General features: G+C 43.3%; 1 protein-coding gene across 2 annotated transcripts in view; it reads left to right on the forward strand.

Moving 5' to 3' along the window:
* Positions 1–3890: 3890 nt before the first annotated feature.
* The window catches only part of CFAP43 (cilia and flagella associated protein 43), a 53771-nt gene continuing 40275 nt past the window's right edge, over positions 3891–17386 (forward strand). Inside the window, exons 1-9 of one of the 2 annotated variants that reach the window (XM_083741533.1) lie at positions 3891–4118; positions 5375–5628; positions 7297–7393; positions 8568–8735; positions 10537–10687; positions 10904–11063; positions 12340–12390; positions 13874–13953; positions 16528–16659. In XM_083741533.1, the coding sequence (XP_083597659.1) occupies positions 4054–4118; positions 5375–5628; positions 7297–7393; positions 8568–8735; positions 10537–10687; positions 10904–11063; positions 12340–12390; positions 13874–13953; positions 16528–16659 (1158 nt within the window). In that variant the 5' untranslated portion in view covers positions 3891–4053. Of the gene's footprint in view, positions 4119–4291; positions 4410–5374; positions 5629–7296; positions 7394–8567; positions 8736–10536; positions 10688–10903; positions 11064–12339; positions 12391–13873; positions 13954–16527; positions 16660–17386 lie in introns of those variants that run through there. The other variant, XM_083741534.1, reaches the window with a different exon arrangement.

Below are 17386 nucleotides of genomic sequence, written 5' to 3' on the forward strand. Positions count from 1 at the left end.
TATCTTATCTTCCAGCATCTCATGTGATTTTCAGCAGTTTTAAAAATGTGGCTTTTCTTGTTTTAATTTGTGAATTAGGTTGCAAAGGAAATCTAACCTGTTTCTAACAATTTAGAAACAGTCTTCCTTGGTATTGCAGGACTACTGCACATTTAATAATGAAATCCTAGGGCTCAGTCCTAATAAGTGTAAAGTAATAATATATCTTTAAAACACATTCAAAACACGTTCTTGCCCTCAAGGAATTCTGGATAATGTAGTTTACTCCTCGGTTACATGTTCCAGAAACCCTTATAAACTACAGTGCCCAGAATTATTTGAGGGAATGAATTTGTGCTTAAAATGTACTTTAAATATCATTATTACCAGTGTGTGACTTATCTGAGCTACTTACAGCTCTGTCGGTTTGGCTGCATACACGCCATATGGTTAAAGTACATTTAAAGCAACTCCACCTCATGTGAATTGTATTTGTTAAGTGTTCTGGAAATCGTAGCACTTTAAAGGGTAAACTGTCTTTCCCAGGATTCTTAGGGTCGGGGATGTATTTTAAATGTATCCTATAGCCTGTCACAGCAGCAAATGAAAAGGAGGGTAATTGGAGAGACCTCTGCACTATCCTTATAAAACAAAAGGCGTTCCAGCTCCTCCCAGCAACACATGCCTTAGCGTGCCTGGCACAATCCATGATAACAAGAGAAAGAGAACAAAAAGCTCTGCCATGTATCTACGTACTAGAGTTTCACAAGGAAGGAATACAATATCAAGAGTGTATAACAGGGGTCAGCAAACTTTTTTAGCAAGGGGCGGTTCCACTGTCCCTCAGACCTTGTGGGGGACCAGATTATATGGGGGGGGGGGAAATGAGTGAATTCCTATGCCCCACAAATAACCCATACTGTAGATGCATTTTAAATAAAAGCACACATTTTCCTCATGTAAAAATACCAAGCAGGCTCCACAAATAACCCAGAGATGCATTTTAGATAAAAGGACACATTCTACTCATGTAAAAACATGCTGATCCCTGGACCATCAGCAGGCCAGATTTAGAAGGCGATTGGGCCAGATCCAGCCCTCGGGCCTTAGTTTGCCTACCCATGGTGTATAACTAGGAAGGTTTAAAATAGTAGAACTGGAAAGCATTTGGTCTCAAAGGAGCTTGATTTATTTGTCCTTTCCTCTCCCAAAAGTATATGGTGACCTAAAATTAGATTCTGGGAATAAAAAATAACAACCCTTCAACTGAACTTAATTTAGCACACCAACTAAAATAATGTCACCCCCAATTTAAGCATGTCTTGGGGAAGGGACCTAGTCTCTAGTGTTTGCTTTTAAATGCTCTCTTCCCTTATCTATTCAATGTTAGAACATTCAGAAGTTTAAAATTCCAAACTAAAAGACATTATTATTGAAATTGAAATACTTTATTGTCACTCGTACAACCTGTATACAGCGAAATTACACGAGCACCCCCCACTCAGCTCTCTTAGTCTTAATTCCTCTCATTTACTGACACACACCCGAAAGTCAGTTGCCCTGTTGTTATCTTTTCATTCAGCAGCCTAACAGCCCATGGATAGCTGTTCTTTACCCTGTTGGTGCGACTAACCAAGCTTATCATAGAATCATAGAGTTGGAAGAGACCACAAGGGCCATCAAGTCCACCCCCTGCCAAGCAGGAAACACCATCAGAGCACTCCTGACATATGGTTGTCAAGCCTCTGCTTAAAGACCTCCAAAGAAGGAGACTCCACCACACTCCTTGGCAGCAAATTCCACTGTCAAACAGCTCTTACTGTCAGGAAGTTCTTCCTAATGTTTAGGTGGAATATTTTTTCTTGTAGTTTGGAACCATTGCTCCGTGTCTGCTTCTATATCTTCTGCCTGACGGCAGATCAAGAAAGTCCCTGGCAGGATGTGAATCATCCCTGAGAATTTTCCTCTCTCTCTCCTGAGGCAACGTTCTTCCACTATTTCATCCAGCGGATCCATGGGACAGCCCGTAATATCTTGTGCTGTATTCGCCACCCTCTGTAGGCACTTCCTATCAGATGATGTCAAACCAGTGAACCACACCGTGATGCAGTATGAAAGGACACATTCTATTGTTGACCGGTAGGAGATCATCAAATGTTGATTGACATCGTTCTTCTGCAATACTCTGAGGAGATGGAGTCTCTGTTGAGCTTTCTTAACCACCTGGGTTGTATTTATTTTCCAAGTAAGGTCTTCACTGAGATAATTAGCCTCACTTTTGAAAATGCCCCCATAATGTTGTTGGGTTTTTTTAAGCACCTGAACATTTGTCATTTTTATTGTCGTTTGATTATACTAGCATGACAATAAACACAATTTGAATTAACCGTGATTAGAGCTAGACATATTTACTCAGAGGTCAGTCCCACTAAAGTTTCGATAGGACTGATTCTCAGTTGTGTATAGGAGGGCAGCCTGAATATTTTAAAGATGAAAATAATTTGTTTTTTAAAAACGTTCCCGGTTTCGTCGTCTCATCTCATGCACGTTTCCTGGGCAGTAAATTCCACAACGTGGGAGCCGAGCTCCATAGGTCCCCCATAGCATGAGGGGCAGGAAGAGAGAGAGCGCTACATCATCCAGCTATGCAACTTCTTATTTTTTTTTTTATAATATTTTTTATTGATTTTAAGAAATACAGAAAAAAGAATAAAGGATAGATATAAGAGAATAGAATAGAAAAATAACAAATTTCCATGTTCTTTTTTCATCAAATCTAAAGGACTTCCCCACGTCCTCCAAACCCTGCATTCTCTGTCATATAAAACATCAGCAGTTTGTTAACTTATTTCAAAACTTATTGTATCTTCCATTTTATCATGTTCCCTGATTTCAATTTAACTGTAACCCAATTCCTGTACGCTTTGTATTAAACACAATAAAGTTGTTTCATTATTTTACCTCTAGATTCTTGTGTCTTAATTTTCATTTCATTAACTTACATTTGCTGAAGCTAGAGTTTCCTAAAAGGTGCATTTTTTTTAACATTCATACAGCTTATAGTGTTTTTTCAAATAATCCTTAAACTTTTTCCAGTCCCCCTCAATTGTTTCTTCTCCCAAGTCTCGGATTCTGCCAGTCATTTCAGCCAATTCCATATAGTCCATCAACTGCGATTGCCATTCCTCCAACGTGGGTAAATCTTGTGTCTTCCAATATTTTGCAATCAGGATCCTTGCTGCTGTGGTAGCATACATGAAAAAAGTTCTGTCCTTCTTAAGCACTCTCTGGTCCACCATGCCCAGAAGGAAGGCCTCTGGTTTCTTAGGTAAGGTAAATCTCAATACCTTTTTTAGTTCATTATGGATCATTTCCCAGAAGGCCTTCACTTTCGGGCAGCTCCACCAGAGATGAAAGAATGTCCCTTCCGCCTCTCTACATTTCCAACATTTGTTGTCAGACAGATGGTATATCTTAGCTAGTTTGACTGGGGTCATGTACCACCGGTATACCATTTTCATAATATTTTCCTTCGAGGCAGTGCATGCCGTAAATTTCAAACCGGTGTTCCATAACCTTTCCCAGTCTACAAACATAATGTTGTGCCCCACATCCTGCGCCCATTTTATCATGGCGGATTTGACTGTCTCATCCTGTGTATTCCACTTAAGCAGCAAGTTATACATTCTCGAAAGTAATTTATTTTTTGGCTCTAACAATTCAGTCTCTAGTTTCGATTTTTCCACCTGGAATCCAACCTTTTTATCTATTTTAAAGACCTCCTGAATTTGCGCATAGTGCAGCCAATCTCGCACCTTGGTTTTCAGTTTTTCCAAGCTCAGCAACCTCCAATTGTCTATGCAACTTCTTAGAGGTTGGCTTTGGATATAACCCCGCCCTTCCAGCGCGCGGAAGGAGTCAGTCACGCTCGGAACACGAGAACTGAAACGGCAAGCGGGGCGGAACGAGTCATCGACGGAAAGCCCGTCTTAGCCAATGGCAGGAGCGGCCGGGTGTTGCTAGGAGACGGGTACAAACTGCTCCGGGCAGCGCTCTGGCGAAGCTGAGGGTAGCATGGACGGCGGGAAGTCGGGCGGCCGCCGCCCAGGCTCCGCTCACAGAGCTGATCTCGAAGTGAGGTGCGAAGGGGAGGGAGCGGAGGACGGGGCCTTGCCTGGTGTTTCTTGTGTCCGAAAAACCCCTTCCTCAAGGAAGCCTCTCCCCTCTTCGTACGGCCGCCTTCGCTAAGGTGGCCCTCGCCAGATGCCTTGGACTTACACGCGCTGGCTGGGGCTGATGGGAGTTGTAGTGCAAAGCGTCTGCGGGCGCCACCTTGGCGAAGGCCGCCATGCACGCTTGTTTGGGAGAGAGTTGTGCTGAGCTCAGTGGGGCTGATGCCTAAACGGACGATAATGCAGAGGATTTGCTCCGTAAGACCCCGTCCTTCCCTCTCGTAGCTTGTCTCCCAAAGCTTCCCACCCACCTTCCCGAAGCCTTTTATTTCCCCCAGGGTGGCTCACACTTCTTTGTGCCTCAGTTTTAGTCAGTCCTCTGGATTTCACATCATTAACATCATTAACGTACCTTTCTTCAGGAATGTAGGTGCAGGAAAGCTAGCTAGACCTTGGGGGGGGCAACAAATGTGTGATAGTCTTTTATTACCCTATCTGAATCCAGAGGTGAAAATATATTCTGTGATTTTTAAATGTTAGTCTTGATAACGACAAAGGAAGTCTGGTTTCATTCCCTCCACCTTGTATGTAATCTGCTTTTCATTCTTCAGGATATGATGATGATGCTAACAAAGCAAATATATTTATTGAAGTCCTAAGTAATTCCAGCTATCTGTCTGGTCATTCATTCAGTATAGTGAATGAAGGCAGATATAGCAACACTCCTGTAAATAACAAGATATTGCCAGAGTAATAACAAAGAGGTGGTTTCTGTGTCCCATGTTCTTTTAAAGTGAAGATTTAGATAAACTCTGGTTCACCTCATTTCACAGTCCTTTCCAGGACTATTTTCAGAGTCTTTGTTTATGTTCTTATTGGAGGGGTCTATGGTTTTTTTTTAGTTACTTAGTAAGTTGCAAAATTTATAAATATTGTACAATCTATTACTGCTTTCTGTTTTTCTTCGCTTTAAATATTGTGATGCATTTTGAACCATAAATAAATTATATTTGCATTCATTCAGTTTAAACTGAGGGGAAGTGCTGTTACATCTTTTTCTAGTTGCAGGTTGTGTATGTAATTAGTGAACACAAACAACAGTGGTTTTCCTCAGTGGAAGCTTTGTTTTGTGCCACATTATCCATTTAGCAAAAAACAAAACTCTTTGTTTCTTTTAAAATGTCATATAATCCTAACTTTCTTTCTTTCTCCACCCCTTCAAGATGGGTACAAGGATTCACCAACAGGAATGTTGGCTTTGTCACCAAAAGAACTGTCTGCTATCCTTGTGGGAATTACATAATATTTGTTAACCTTGATACACTGGAGAGATCCATCTTGCGGTGTCACAGTGGAAAGGTAGAAGCTTTTGCAGTGAACCCAAACCAGAATGTCGTTGCTTATTCTGACAGGCAACTGAAACCTGTGATTCACATCCACAGTTATCCAGGACTAAAGAGACAGGCCAAATTAAAAGGTGGGTCTGATGGTTAATCGAAACCATCTTGAAATGGTTTTTAGAATTTGGTGTGGGGAAGGCATAAGAGTTGTGCTAGATCAGACCAACAATCTATAGCAGGGATCAGCAACCTAAGGCCTATGGGCCGGAAGCAGGCCATGGAGGTTGTTTGGCCCATGAGTCGGCCCCAAACTGAGCTGCCTGCTTGCGCGCTGCAGTGCGAAGTGGGGACTCGCTTCGACGCCGCTGGAAACCATGTCTGCGTGCGTGCAGATGCCAAAAACCACGGGCGCATGCACACAGACTCCAAAAATTGCAGGCACACATGCAATCCTGCCCACGGAGGGATCTCCACAGGACCGATCCAGCCCAAGCTGACCCCTGGTCTATATAATCCAGCATTCTCTTATTACAATGGACATTGATATGTCTCTGAGAAGTCTGCAAGCTGTACATGAGTGCAATAGCGTGGGAACCTGAAGGTCATATGACTAGTAGCAAGTGATATATTCCATGAATTTATCTCATTCTCATCCCACTTGGAGACTACTACTGCATACTGTGGTAGCAAATTATACATATACTGTTATGATATTATACTTGATGCTTATAATTTTATAGTATTAAAATGTTCAGAGATCAACCAAGTAGCACATGAATATTTACATTTGTGTGTTGCCTTATTCCTTACAAATTGTGCAGATCTTGAGCTTGCATAGAATAACCTTTTCATGGGGCTTTAAAAGCATTAATAAGTGCAGCCTCTCAAAAAAAGAAAGGCTGCATAAAAGAGACTCTGGACTGTTATTGCATGGTATTCATGCAGTGGGATCCAGATAAAATACAAAAAAGCCCACAAATCTAGTCAATATGAGATCTGCAGAGACTAGTTTTCTGATGTATAATTTCATTAAAAATGGAGCAAGTTGGAGACCAATTACACTTGATTAAAGAGAGGGATAGAGAGGAACATATGCAACCTGACTATTGAAGATTGATAAAAAATAATATTGTTCTAGAGATTCTACACCTGCAGTAAATAGTTTGCCCCAAAGGAAGGTGGTACTTTCAATACACTAAGTGCTGGAAAAGTTCAAATTATTCATATTGTTTCATGCCCCCCCCCCCCCAATCTCTAAGCAGGGTGAGATTCCAGGGGTTCCAGGTGCTTACCCAGGCTTCCCATTTCCTTTTGGAAATGAGGCACAGTGGAGACTTGGGTGTCTTTATGATATGTGGTTTATTTACACATACTGTATATATTACTTTAGCCTACGATGGAGGGGTTTATGGCACCCCGAAATGATCTTGTGTCTCCCATAGCTGTAGCCTTCAATTCAAACAGAAATCAAACACCATGCTCTGACTCTTTCTCCCCATCACCTCAACAGGTAGCTATCTTGGCATGACTAGCTTTTAACACTTGATAAATCCAAGTATTAGAGGAGTCTGGCATGCACACACACACAACTCATAATATCAATCTATTCAAATGAATTAAGCAAAACCGCCAGGGTTGTACAGATTTGTACATAGTGTTTACTATAACACTCTAGTGAAAGAAAATTGGACCCTCCTATGTTGGCAAGACAAAGCCCTATGATATGGTATGGTATGGTATGATAGGAAATAGCACGACAGCATGAAGCTGCAGAGATACTAAATCCATGCTATTTTATGTTTTAGGACAAGCCAGCCTGGACTACACCTTGCTTGCATTCAGTTACACAGGTCCTTACCTGGCCAGTTACTCCTCAATCCCAGACTTTTCCCTTACAATATGGTAAGCTTACAATATGGATAGATTGTTTGTATTGTATTGTGTCATGTCATGTCATGTCATGTCATATATCATAATATTAGCTACTTAATAATTCATATTACTTACTAATAGATCCTTTGCTGTCTGTAGCTAATTTAACACCTTTCAGAAATAGGAATGTTTTCATTTTTGCATAATACAGACAGGCAACTCACCTTTTGCACGTGATTGTGCAACTGCTGACATGTGCAGCTGCTGACATGTGTGCCATTTTTAGCGCCTCAAGGGGGCAGCGTGGACTTATATATGTCCCGCTGACATGCGTGGTGCCTTGGAATGCAACCCCCATGCACATGGGGAGTTGCCTGTACAGACAAACTCACAAACATCCATTCATGCAAACAGATGCAGGCAGTGAGCCTATGGCCTTAAAACGTACTCTGACTTTCAAAACACTTTGTTCAAGTGACCACGCTTTTGCTGAAAACCACAAGTTAAATTCACTGTGCACAAGTTAGATTCATTTGAAAAAAGTTCCAAATGATACCTCATTTTCCACAATCAGTAAATACTGCTGGTTTCCATAGTCTTCCATAGTCCCCACCACCCCTACATCTGAAATAAGTTGTCTGAGGTTTTAGAAAGACATGTAAAGCCCATTAGTTTCAGCAAGCATTTGGGGGATTGGTTAGTCACTTTCTTGTCATTTTAGGCTACAATTCTATCCCTAATTATTTGGGAGCAAGCCCCATTGAACTCATTGGGACTTAGAGTGGTACCTTGTTTCTTGAACTTAATCTGTTCCGGGAGTCTGTTCAGCTCCTGAAGTTCGAAAACCAAGGCGTGGCTTCCGATTGACTTCAGGAGCTTCCTGCACTCAAGCAGAAGCCGCATCAGAAGTTTGACTTCTGAAAAACGTTCTCAAACCGGAGCACTTACTTCCAGGTTTGCAGAGTTCGGGAGCCAAGCTGTTCAAGAACCAAGGTACCACTGTACTTCCTAATAGACATGCATATAATTGCACTGTTAATTGTTTTCACTTAATCCTCTTTTGCTGGCATTCTATCTGATTCTATGGTTCTTGTTCTGTGGTGTGATTTTATGTTTTCTGTTATAGAGAGGCCGAATATAAATTTACACCAAAAAATTCAAAAAAATAAAATTAATATTTTTGCGTTCTTTCATTTTTGATTAGGGACTGGAACAAAAAAGTTATTTTGTGCAGTCAGTCACAGATGGGAGTAGAAGTGACCACAATGAGTTTTAACCCCATGAGCTGGCACCAATTGTGTTTATATAATGGGACTTCTGTTACACTTTGGACCATTGAGCGGAATAATGAAGAGCACATTTTGAAGTCAAAGTAAGGTTAATAGAAAGAGATGTTTCAAATGTTTCTTTTATTTTACACTAAGATTAATTTTTGTGCTAGATAAAGAGCGTTTTTGCAGTTGATGAATGGTAAAGCATGTTTTCAGGTGAGGGTCTACAGATTAAACAGTTGCTATGTACCGTATTTTTCAACCTATAGGATGCACTTTTTCCCCTCCAAAAATGAAGGGGAAATGTGTGCGCGTCCTATGGGGCGAATACAGGCTTTCGCTGAAGCTTGGAGAGCGAGAGGGGTCGGTGCGCACCAGGCTTCAGGAAGCTATCAGCAAGCCTGGGGAGCCCGCGGGAGTTCCCGCAGGGCTCCCTAGGCTGCGGATAGCAGCCTGCCGCCCAGCGCGTTGTGCGCCCTGAAGCAGAGCGCCCTCGCGCCGGGCAGACATCCGCAGCCTGGGGAGCCCTGCGGGAACTTCCGCAGGACTCCCTAGGCTGCGGATAGCAGCCTGCTGCACGGAGCGCAGGGCGCGCTGAAGCAGAGCGCCCCGCGCTTCGGGCAGACATTGGGGAGATGCAGCGCCGCCATCCCGCTGTTCCCCGACCTGGTTTTGGTGGGGGGAAATAAAGGAAAAAATTGTTTCCTTTATTCCCCCCCCCCCAAATTAGGTGCGTCCTATGGGACGGAGCGTCCTATGGGATGAAAAATATGGTATATCAGGTGCCTAATCCATGTCTCTTGGGCAAAATAAACATGTTCTGTCCTTTGCATTTTAGAAAAATGTATTTTAGAAATATGGAATAGCCCTCGTGGTTCCTTAACTCATTTTCTGTTTGTTTTCTTACATTTATATCCTGCCCCCGCTCTCCCAGTCTTCCATCATGGAACCCAACACAGTGTACATGTGGTTCCCAGTCGGTCACCGATCCAAGCCCTGAAGTGACCCAGACTTGCTTTGCTTCCACAAGGTGGCAGCTTCATGTGCCTTCAGACTATGCCCCTGGACTTTATTAGTGATGCTTTGGATTGAGTGCCAGTCCTCAGACATATGTTCACATTATGCTTACTGTGTATCCAATGTGCTCCTACTACTCATTTTTGAAGCTGCATTCACATGACATAAGCCACAGTCCATATTAGCAGTGGTGGAGGAAGTGGGGAGGGCGGAGCACCCTGGGTGCCACCTTTGAGGGGGTGACAAGAAGGCATCCCGTGGGGGGCTCACCCTGCCACCATCACACCGCCCCAGCCGCATACGGGGGATCCTTCGCTCGCGGCTATACCCTCCACCGCCATCCATACAACGCTCAAGCAGCGCTGTCAGCAAACCCCCTGGGGTCGTGTGCACCATACAGACGGCGCACGCATGGCACTACTCAAGCTCTGTACAGAGGCCACAGGATCCGATCCCTCCGCCACCACATATTAGTCTTGTAGTTTCTTGACCAATACTTCTGTATTATTATTATTTTATTCCTTAAATCAGCTTCAGTCTGATTAGATAATTGGATGTGGAGTGAGCAGAAATGTGAACACATACCCTAACAGCCGCTGCACAGAAGTAAATGAGTGTGCAAGAACAGATGACAGCTTAATCAACAGGCTTGGGGGGAAACCCAGAAGTACAAAAAATATATGCAGGGGGGAATAAGGGAGTCTTAAGAAACTCGAAATAGCCTAATGAGAACTAAACATGCACAGTGACTACAGATTGCTGTTGGAGGTGGAGAAGAAAAAGCTGAATGGGGTATCCTGGGGAGCATGACTTCAACAGTTTGTTGCAGTCCCGCTTGAATTTTCCAAATACTCTTCTTCTGTGCCATTTTTCTCATTGCTTCAGGTCAGTTAGGCTTCCTGCTGAAGATGGAACTTTAGCAGATGAGCAAAACAGCTTCTTTTCCCATCCCATGGACAATGATCCTTACTTTGGCCCTATTCTGCCCAATTCAGCCATTGCTGGCTTGGTAGGAGATGAAGCAGAAACATTTAAGGTGAGTTCTGCTATGGATATAACTACTTGTGGTCAAGATATCTATTGAAATATCACTGATATAGGACAGCACAACTTTTTACAAAACACTCAGTAATTTTCCCTGTGAAAAGTAGATAACTGCAATCAATGCCAGTCAGCACTGAATGAGTAATTTATTTTTTAGTACTATTTGTTTTAGTAACTGAAATGTGTTTGTTTTTTTTTTAAATTGAAGCCTAAAGATGACATTCAACCTTATGTTCACCCTACTTCCCACTGCTGGACTCAAATCTCTGATCTTTTTATGGGCTGTGAAGAAGGATATTGTTTGAAAATTGGTGCAGACACATTCAAGGCTACAGTTATCCATCAAAAGCTTTCCCCAGATGCTAAAGGTTAGTGCAATTTCAAGTCAAAGATTGTCCCCAGCCTTTTCTGATTCATTAGGATGACCAGGGTCCCTTTCATAGAATGAGAGGGGCAACTGCCTCCCCACGTTTTAGACTATGTAATTCTTCTTCACCTGCACCTGTACCTGGACAATTCACTGGTTACACACACTGATCTGGTACTGGTAAGCCAAATAACAGCTTAGCACTAGTACAAGGTACCAAAGAAGAGACAATGGCCCCTTTGCTCCTTCTTCAGTCATTGTACTGCTGTGCTGCTGTGAGTTAAACAGTGGTTTGGCTGAATGTGTCATCACAGTCTGGGTTATTGAAATGTCTGGCTACAGACAAACCAGGAGCTGTAATGAAGGTTTGTTCTTCATTTGTGTTTATCTGGAGGAGACATGGCTTATGCTTGGATTCAGGCAACATGACAAGATAAACCATGTCTTCATCTCGCTGCAACATAGCAGCAGGAAGGAAGAGCAGAACAGCAGCAATCTCTGCTCCAGGAGCCTGCACATGTCAAGAATTGAGCTGCTTTGTAACTACTATTATAAATTAGTATGTTAGTGCCAAAGACAAAAAATCCATTTCTTCTTCTAAATGGTGACTGTTTTAAGAGTGGACCTTTGAATGTTGCTGTGAACTTAGACCCTATCATACAATTCATGCTTTAAAAATATGGAAGCCATCTTCGATTGGAATGGTGTGGGTCTCCTATGGCCACTGAAATGCAATAGATTTATTGAATCCACTAGCTTCACAGCTGGTGGTCTTAAAACTATTTGACCAGTGCTCCTAATATTCTGCCACATTGAACTCCCCTCATCTTCATATTTATTATTTTTAATTAATGTCATCACGTTAAACCACCCCAATAGTTATTTCATTCTGCTGTGGACATTATTACAATACAGACATTTCTTGTGCGAGCACATAAATGCCTTCCATCTTCAAAACTGAGTAGAAGGAAAGCCAAAACATGGTCAATTGCCCATATATCCATGTGTGTGTATGCCTAGGCGACACATTACTACTTAGAATGAAGGTATGCAGTTCCCAAACCAACCCCATAGAAGTGATTATTGCAGTCTTCTGAAACTACAGTAGGTGCTTCACAAATCCAGTAAATACTGGTTCTACACTATAAAAATCTACAAGCAGGTTGGTGTAATGAGGAAGCCTTTGTTTCTTTTAAACTATATCATGTCTGGTCCTCCAGCACACTTGTCAATATACTGTGTAGGCCGCAACTGACATAGCCTTGTTTCCTTTCCAGCAAAAAGAAAGGCAACTTTTCGATCAGTATCACAGAGTATGAAAACAGAAGGTATTTACTTTTTAATGCTAATTGACTTTGCAGGAAGTATCTGCAAAGGGGATTGTATGTTGCTGTCTGGTAGGAAACAGCTAATCAGAGTGGCATATTTGAAATGAGGGGGTGGTGTTTTATTTGGTGACTTCATCAGAAAACTCTCCAGTGTCAGCAGTAGAATTGGATGGCCACGAAAATGAGCTGTCCAGATGCAAATTCCACCTCCAAAAGTTTTATGAATGATAATCCATTATCAAAGTACTATATTTTGTACACTGAAAAACTGGTATACTAAAGAATAGTACTGTAAGAAAAAGAGGTTCTCTCACTCTGTATAATAAAGAGAGCATATGTGCATGCAGACAAGCATTAAACCATAACAAGGATTACACCATAACAATGGGTGTTTGCCACACTTTTACCAGAGAAGAGGAATGGGGGATAGATAGTTTTGGAGGGATTGGAAATGCTGATGGAAGAACTAGAGCCTTTTGATGCTTCCATCGCTCCTTTGGTTTTGTGTTATGCTTTGCCTTATCAGAAGGACAATAGGGATTAAAATAGTAGGAATAAAGCTGAATAATCACAAAGGGACCAAATCCTGATGGGTTTCAGGCAGGTGTGCAACAGGGGAGATGCATTATCACCTTTGATTAAATCACTTTTGCTCCCTCTGTTAACTTTTACTTTTTTATGTTGTTTTTTGATAAAGTGAAACTGCATTTTTGGCTTTATTTTGAAGGGAGCAGAAGCTTCAGCCCTTCTCCTATTTATCTTCTTAACTCAGGGCTTCACCCCCAGTTGCAAAAAGAAGGCCACAGTGATGTTTTCTACTCTGGGCTCATTATTGCCCATAATCCCCTTGTGGCAGACCAGGTCCTTGGCCTTGGAATCGTAAACATATTTTTCTATGGAAAAATGTGGCAGTGCAATTTTCAAAAAGTGCAAATTCAAGTGGCTATAGACGGTTCATAGCCTCTGTGACATAACCATGGTTCATTTTGTGATGATCCAGGATCCTTTACTTGTGGTGATCCTTGTTTCAACAGAGTGACACTCTACAAGGAGATAAATAAGCCTTTGCGGCTGTATCCTAGCATTAAATATAATTTTTGACTAGTAAGAATTTTGAAAGGTCTGTATATGTAAATGAATCAGCCTGATTCACACTTCCCAGACTAATATGCAGCTCAGATTGCAGTTAGGCTTGGGGTTTTGTCTTTCTTCAGATGTTGTGATACACATTTTATGTGCCCTTTGATACATTTTTTGAGCCAAAAACTGTATTATTGTTCTTAAAACAAAACCTTAGAATGGTGCAGAAATGGGTTGGAATGGACTTATGAGTGAGTACATATAAAACTGAAACAGATGAAAAATCCATCCATCCCTGTTCCTTATTATTCCACGGTACTGAGTGGCAGTACTGGCTTTGGAGATTAGTTATGAAATTTAAGTGATAATTTTTTAAAATCTCTTTTATTAATTCTTTTTGTAGCTGAAGAAAAGAAGGAAGCTCAGAACGTCAGACTGCTTGCCATGGCACTTCATAAAGATGGACTCTATACAGCTGGAAATGTATGTAAGGCAACATTTGGTAGAAGACTGTAGCCTCATTGTGAGTGCCAGCCAGCCAAACTCCAATGTTAGCTTTAGTCCTATGCTAATTGCAGGTGTGCGGGTGGCGCTGTGCGTTAAACCACAGAGCCTAGGACTTGCCGATCAGAAGATTGGCGGTTCGAATCCCTGCGACGGGGTGAGCTCCCATTGCTCTGTCCCTGCTCCTGCCAACCTAGCAGTTCGAAAGCACGTCAAATGCAAGAAGATAAATAGGTACCACTCCGGCGGGAAGGTAAACGGCGTTTCCGTGCACTGCTCTGGTTCGCCAGAAGTGGCTTAGTCATGCTGGCCACATGACCCGGAAGCTGTACGCCGGCTCCCTCGGCCAATAAAGCGAGATGAGCGGCGCATCCCCAGAGCCGGTCACGACTGGACCTAATGGTCAGGGGTCCCTTTACCTTTACCTAATTGCAGGTGTGCAGGCCGGATTCAGACTGGAACAACATTGAGGGTCAGAGTGTGAAAGCCCCCAGCCACCCCTAGTCCTGACCTGTTTGGAGCTCTAAAGATAGCTATTTCTGCAAGAAAAAATGTGCATTCTAGAGCAAAGGATGTGTGATAGGATGAGAGAGAGAGATTTGCCTAAGATCACATAGTAAGCTCATGGTAGAGATGATATTCAAATCAGGGACTTTGATCTGTAGCTCAGTCACTTAGCTGCTATGCTACACCGACTCACAGGCATCAGCCACACCCTTCTGCTAATTCCCCACCTGCTGCCACAATATGCCATCCTGGAGTTGCACCTAAATTAAACACAGAAACTTGTTGCTTATACCTAAGACCTAAGAGCCAAACTAGACGTAAGGCATTGGAGATGGTGAGTGGATATACTGTATTGGCCCGAATATAAGCCACACTTTTTCCTCAAATTTGGGCCGTGAAAAGTTAAAATGCGGCTTATATTTGCAACCTTACTGCATGGCTTCCCCCCCACCCCCACATACCAGGAAGCAGCCCAGGAGTGCTAGGCAGTGGCACGCTGCCCACCTGCCACTCCCAAGCCTCCCCCAGCTGCCAGAAATAAGGGGGGAGGCCGCCGGCAAAGCAGCACAGCTCCCTCCTCCAGAGAGCAGCCCGGGAGCGTGGGGCGGTGATGCGCGAGCTGCCGTAAAGAAGGGGGAGGCCGCCCGCAAAGTGCCCCACCCCCGAAAGCAGCCTTGGAGCTTGCAGCCCACCTGCCGCCCCCAAGCCTCCCTTGGCACCGGTGGGGAAGGTAGTGCCGGGAGTCGATAGTGCTGGGAGGTGGGCCACACCCGCAAATAAACCTTGAATTTTAAAGGTGTGGCTTATTTGTGGGTGTGCCTTATATTCAGGCCAATACCTCTTAATTATTATTACTTCCTTTTTTTTAAGTAGCCACAGGATGGCAAACAAATTTGGTTGGGGCTAGAGCACTGACCAGTGGAAGACAGAAGTGCCTGGCGTGCTCTGGTCCATGGGGTCACGAAGAGTCGGACACGACTAAACGACTAAACAACGACAACCACAACAGAGCACTGACAGAGGGAAGAGGTTAATCTTTCTCCTTGCACCATGATCCCAGTTTAAATTTCCCCTCTCTAAGTTGCTGTTTTCCCATAAGGGGCAAATACATGTACAGTGGTGCCTCGCAAGACGAAATCAATTCGTTCCGCAAGTTTTTTCTTCTTGCGAGTTTTTTGTCTTGCGAAGCATGGTTTCCCATAGGAATGCATTGAAAATCAATCAATGCGTTCCTATGGAAACCGCCTTCAGACCAGGTCCGGGGACAGTCTGTCCCCCGACCTCTTCTGAAGGCTGGGGGGGGGGGACAAGGGCTTTTTTCCCCACCCCCAGCATTTTAAAAAACCCCGGGACAGCAGAGGACTTCTCCGCTGTCCCGGGGCGATTTTAAAATGCTGGCGGGCGGCAGCGAAGCCTTCGCTGCCGCCCGCCAGCATTTTAAAAAACCCCGGGACAGCGGAGGAATTCTCCGCTGTCCCGGGGCGATTTAAAAGCCCCCAGGAAGGCAGGCAGGGGGGGACAAAGACTTTTGCCCCCCGCCAGCCTTCAGAAGAGGTCCAGGACCTCTTCTGAAGGCGGGCGGGGGGCAAAAGTCTTTGCTCCCCCCCGCCTGCCTTCAAAAGCCGTCCGGGACAGCGGGAAGCGCTTCCCTGCTATCCCGGACTGCTTTTAAAATGCTGGCGGTGGGCGGGGGCTGGAGGGGGGGGAAAGGCTTTGCTCCCCACCGCCAGCATTTAAAAGAGGTCCCCGGAGATTTCCCTATGGGCTTTCTTCTTGCGAAGCAAGCCCATAGGGAAATTCGTCTTGCAAAGCAACTCGCAAACGGAAAACCCTTTCGTCTTGCGGGTTTTCCGTCTTGCGGGGCACCACTGTACATTTTCACTAACAGTGTGTTGGGAGGGTTTTATTTAGATAATAATTAGGAAATTAGGAAAACATCGGGAAAACACAGGATTGGGAAAACACTGTCCCTATTTAATTCCACCTAGTTGGTTGCTATGCTGTCTTGCTAATTATGCTTTTAAAGGTGTGTCTGTTTTTGCCTAGGATGGCGTTGTGCGTTTATATAAAATCAAAGGCAACAGTTTTCAGATGGAGGACTGTCTGGAAGTGGAAGAGCCCATAACAAATCTTATCTTCTCCCCTGACTACTTTTACTTATTAGTAGAAACAGAAAAGGTATATTGTGAAAGGCAAAGTTGCTGATAAATGGTTCCTACCTTAAATTGAGATATTTTAAAAAGTGAGCCCATAATCAGTACAATTTGGGGTCTATCACACGCAACAGAAGTGCAACTATTGTAGGAAATAATCAAATAGTGCTGGATACTGATTTTGCATCTGATTTTAATCTTTGCCTTAACATGCAAATGAAGATTGAGGTATGAAATTCAGAAGATTAATTCATATATCTAAAATAAACTTTTAACCACTTACCACAGCTCTGTAATTGGGAGCAAAAATGCTGGGGGGAAACCCATGGTTGAGTGTGTATATGTGTGTCTCTGCTTGCTTGAGTCAAAACAAAAAAATTCCTTCCAGTAGCACCTTAAAGACCAACTAAGTCAGTTCTTGGTATGAGCTTTCGTGTGCATGCACACTTCTTCAGATACCAAGATACTGCTTGCTTGAATATGTGTGCATGCCTGCTTGCCTATCTGCTCACCTCTGTATATCTTTCTCTGCCTGCTTGAATGTATCTGTGCTTTTCTGCTAATATGTCATTCCCCCACTGAGTGTGTGTGTGTGTGTGTGTGTGTGTGTGTGTGTGTGTGTATCTATGGTGTGGGCAGGGTGTGTGTGTCTATTTGTGTATACATGTGCTTTATTTGTGATTATTTGTGATTTGGGGTATGTGTGCTTATGTGTTGGTTATGCTCACTTTGGTCACATCCACATGGCATTT

This window comes from Podarcis gaigeae (assembly GCF_964106915.1).
Source record: "Podarcis gaigeae genome assembly, chromosome: 5".
NCBI classification, from domain to species: Eukaryota; Metazoa; Chordata; class Lepidosauria; order Squamata; family Lacertidae; genus Podarcis; species Podarcis gaigeae.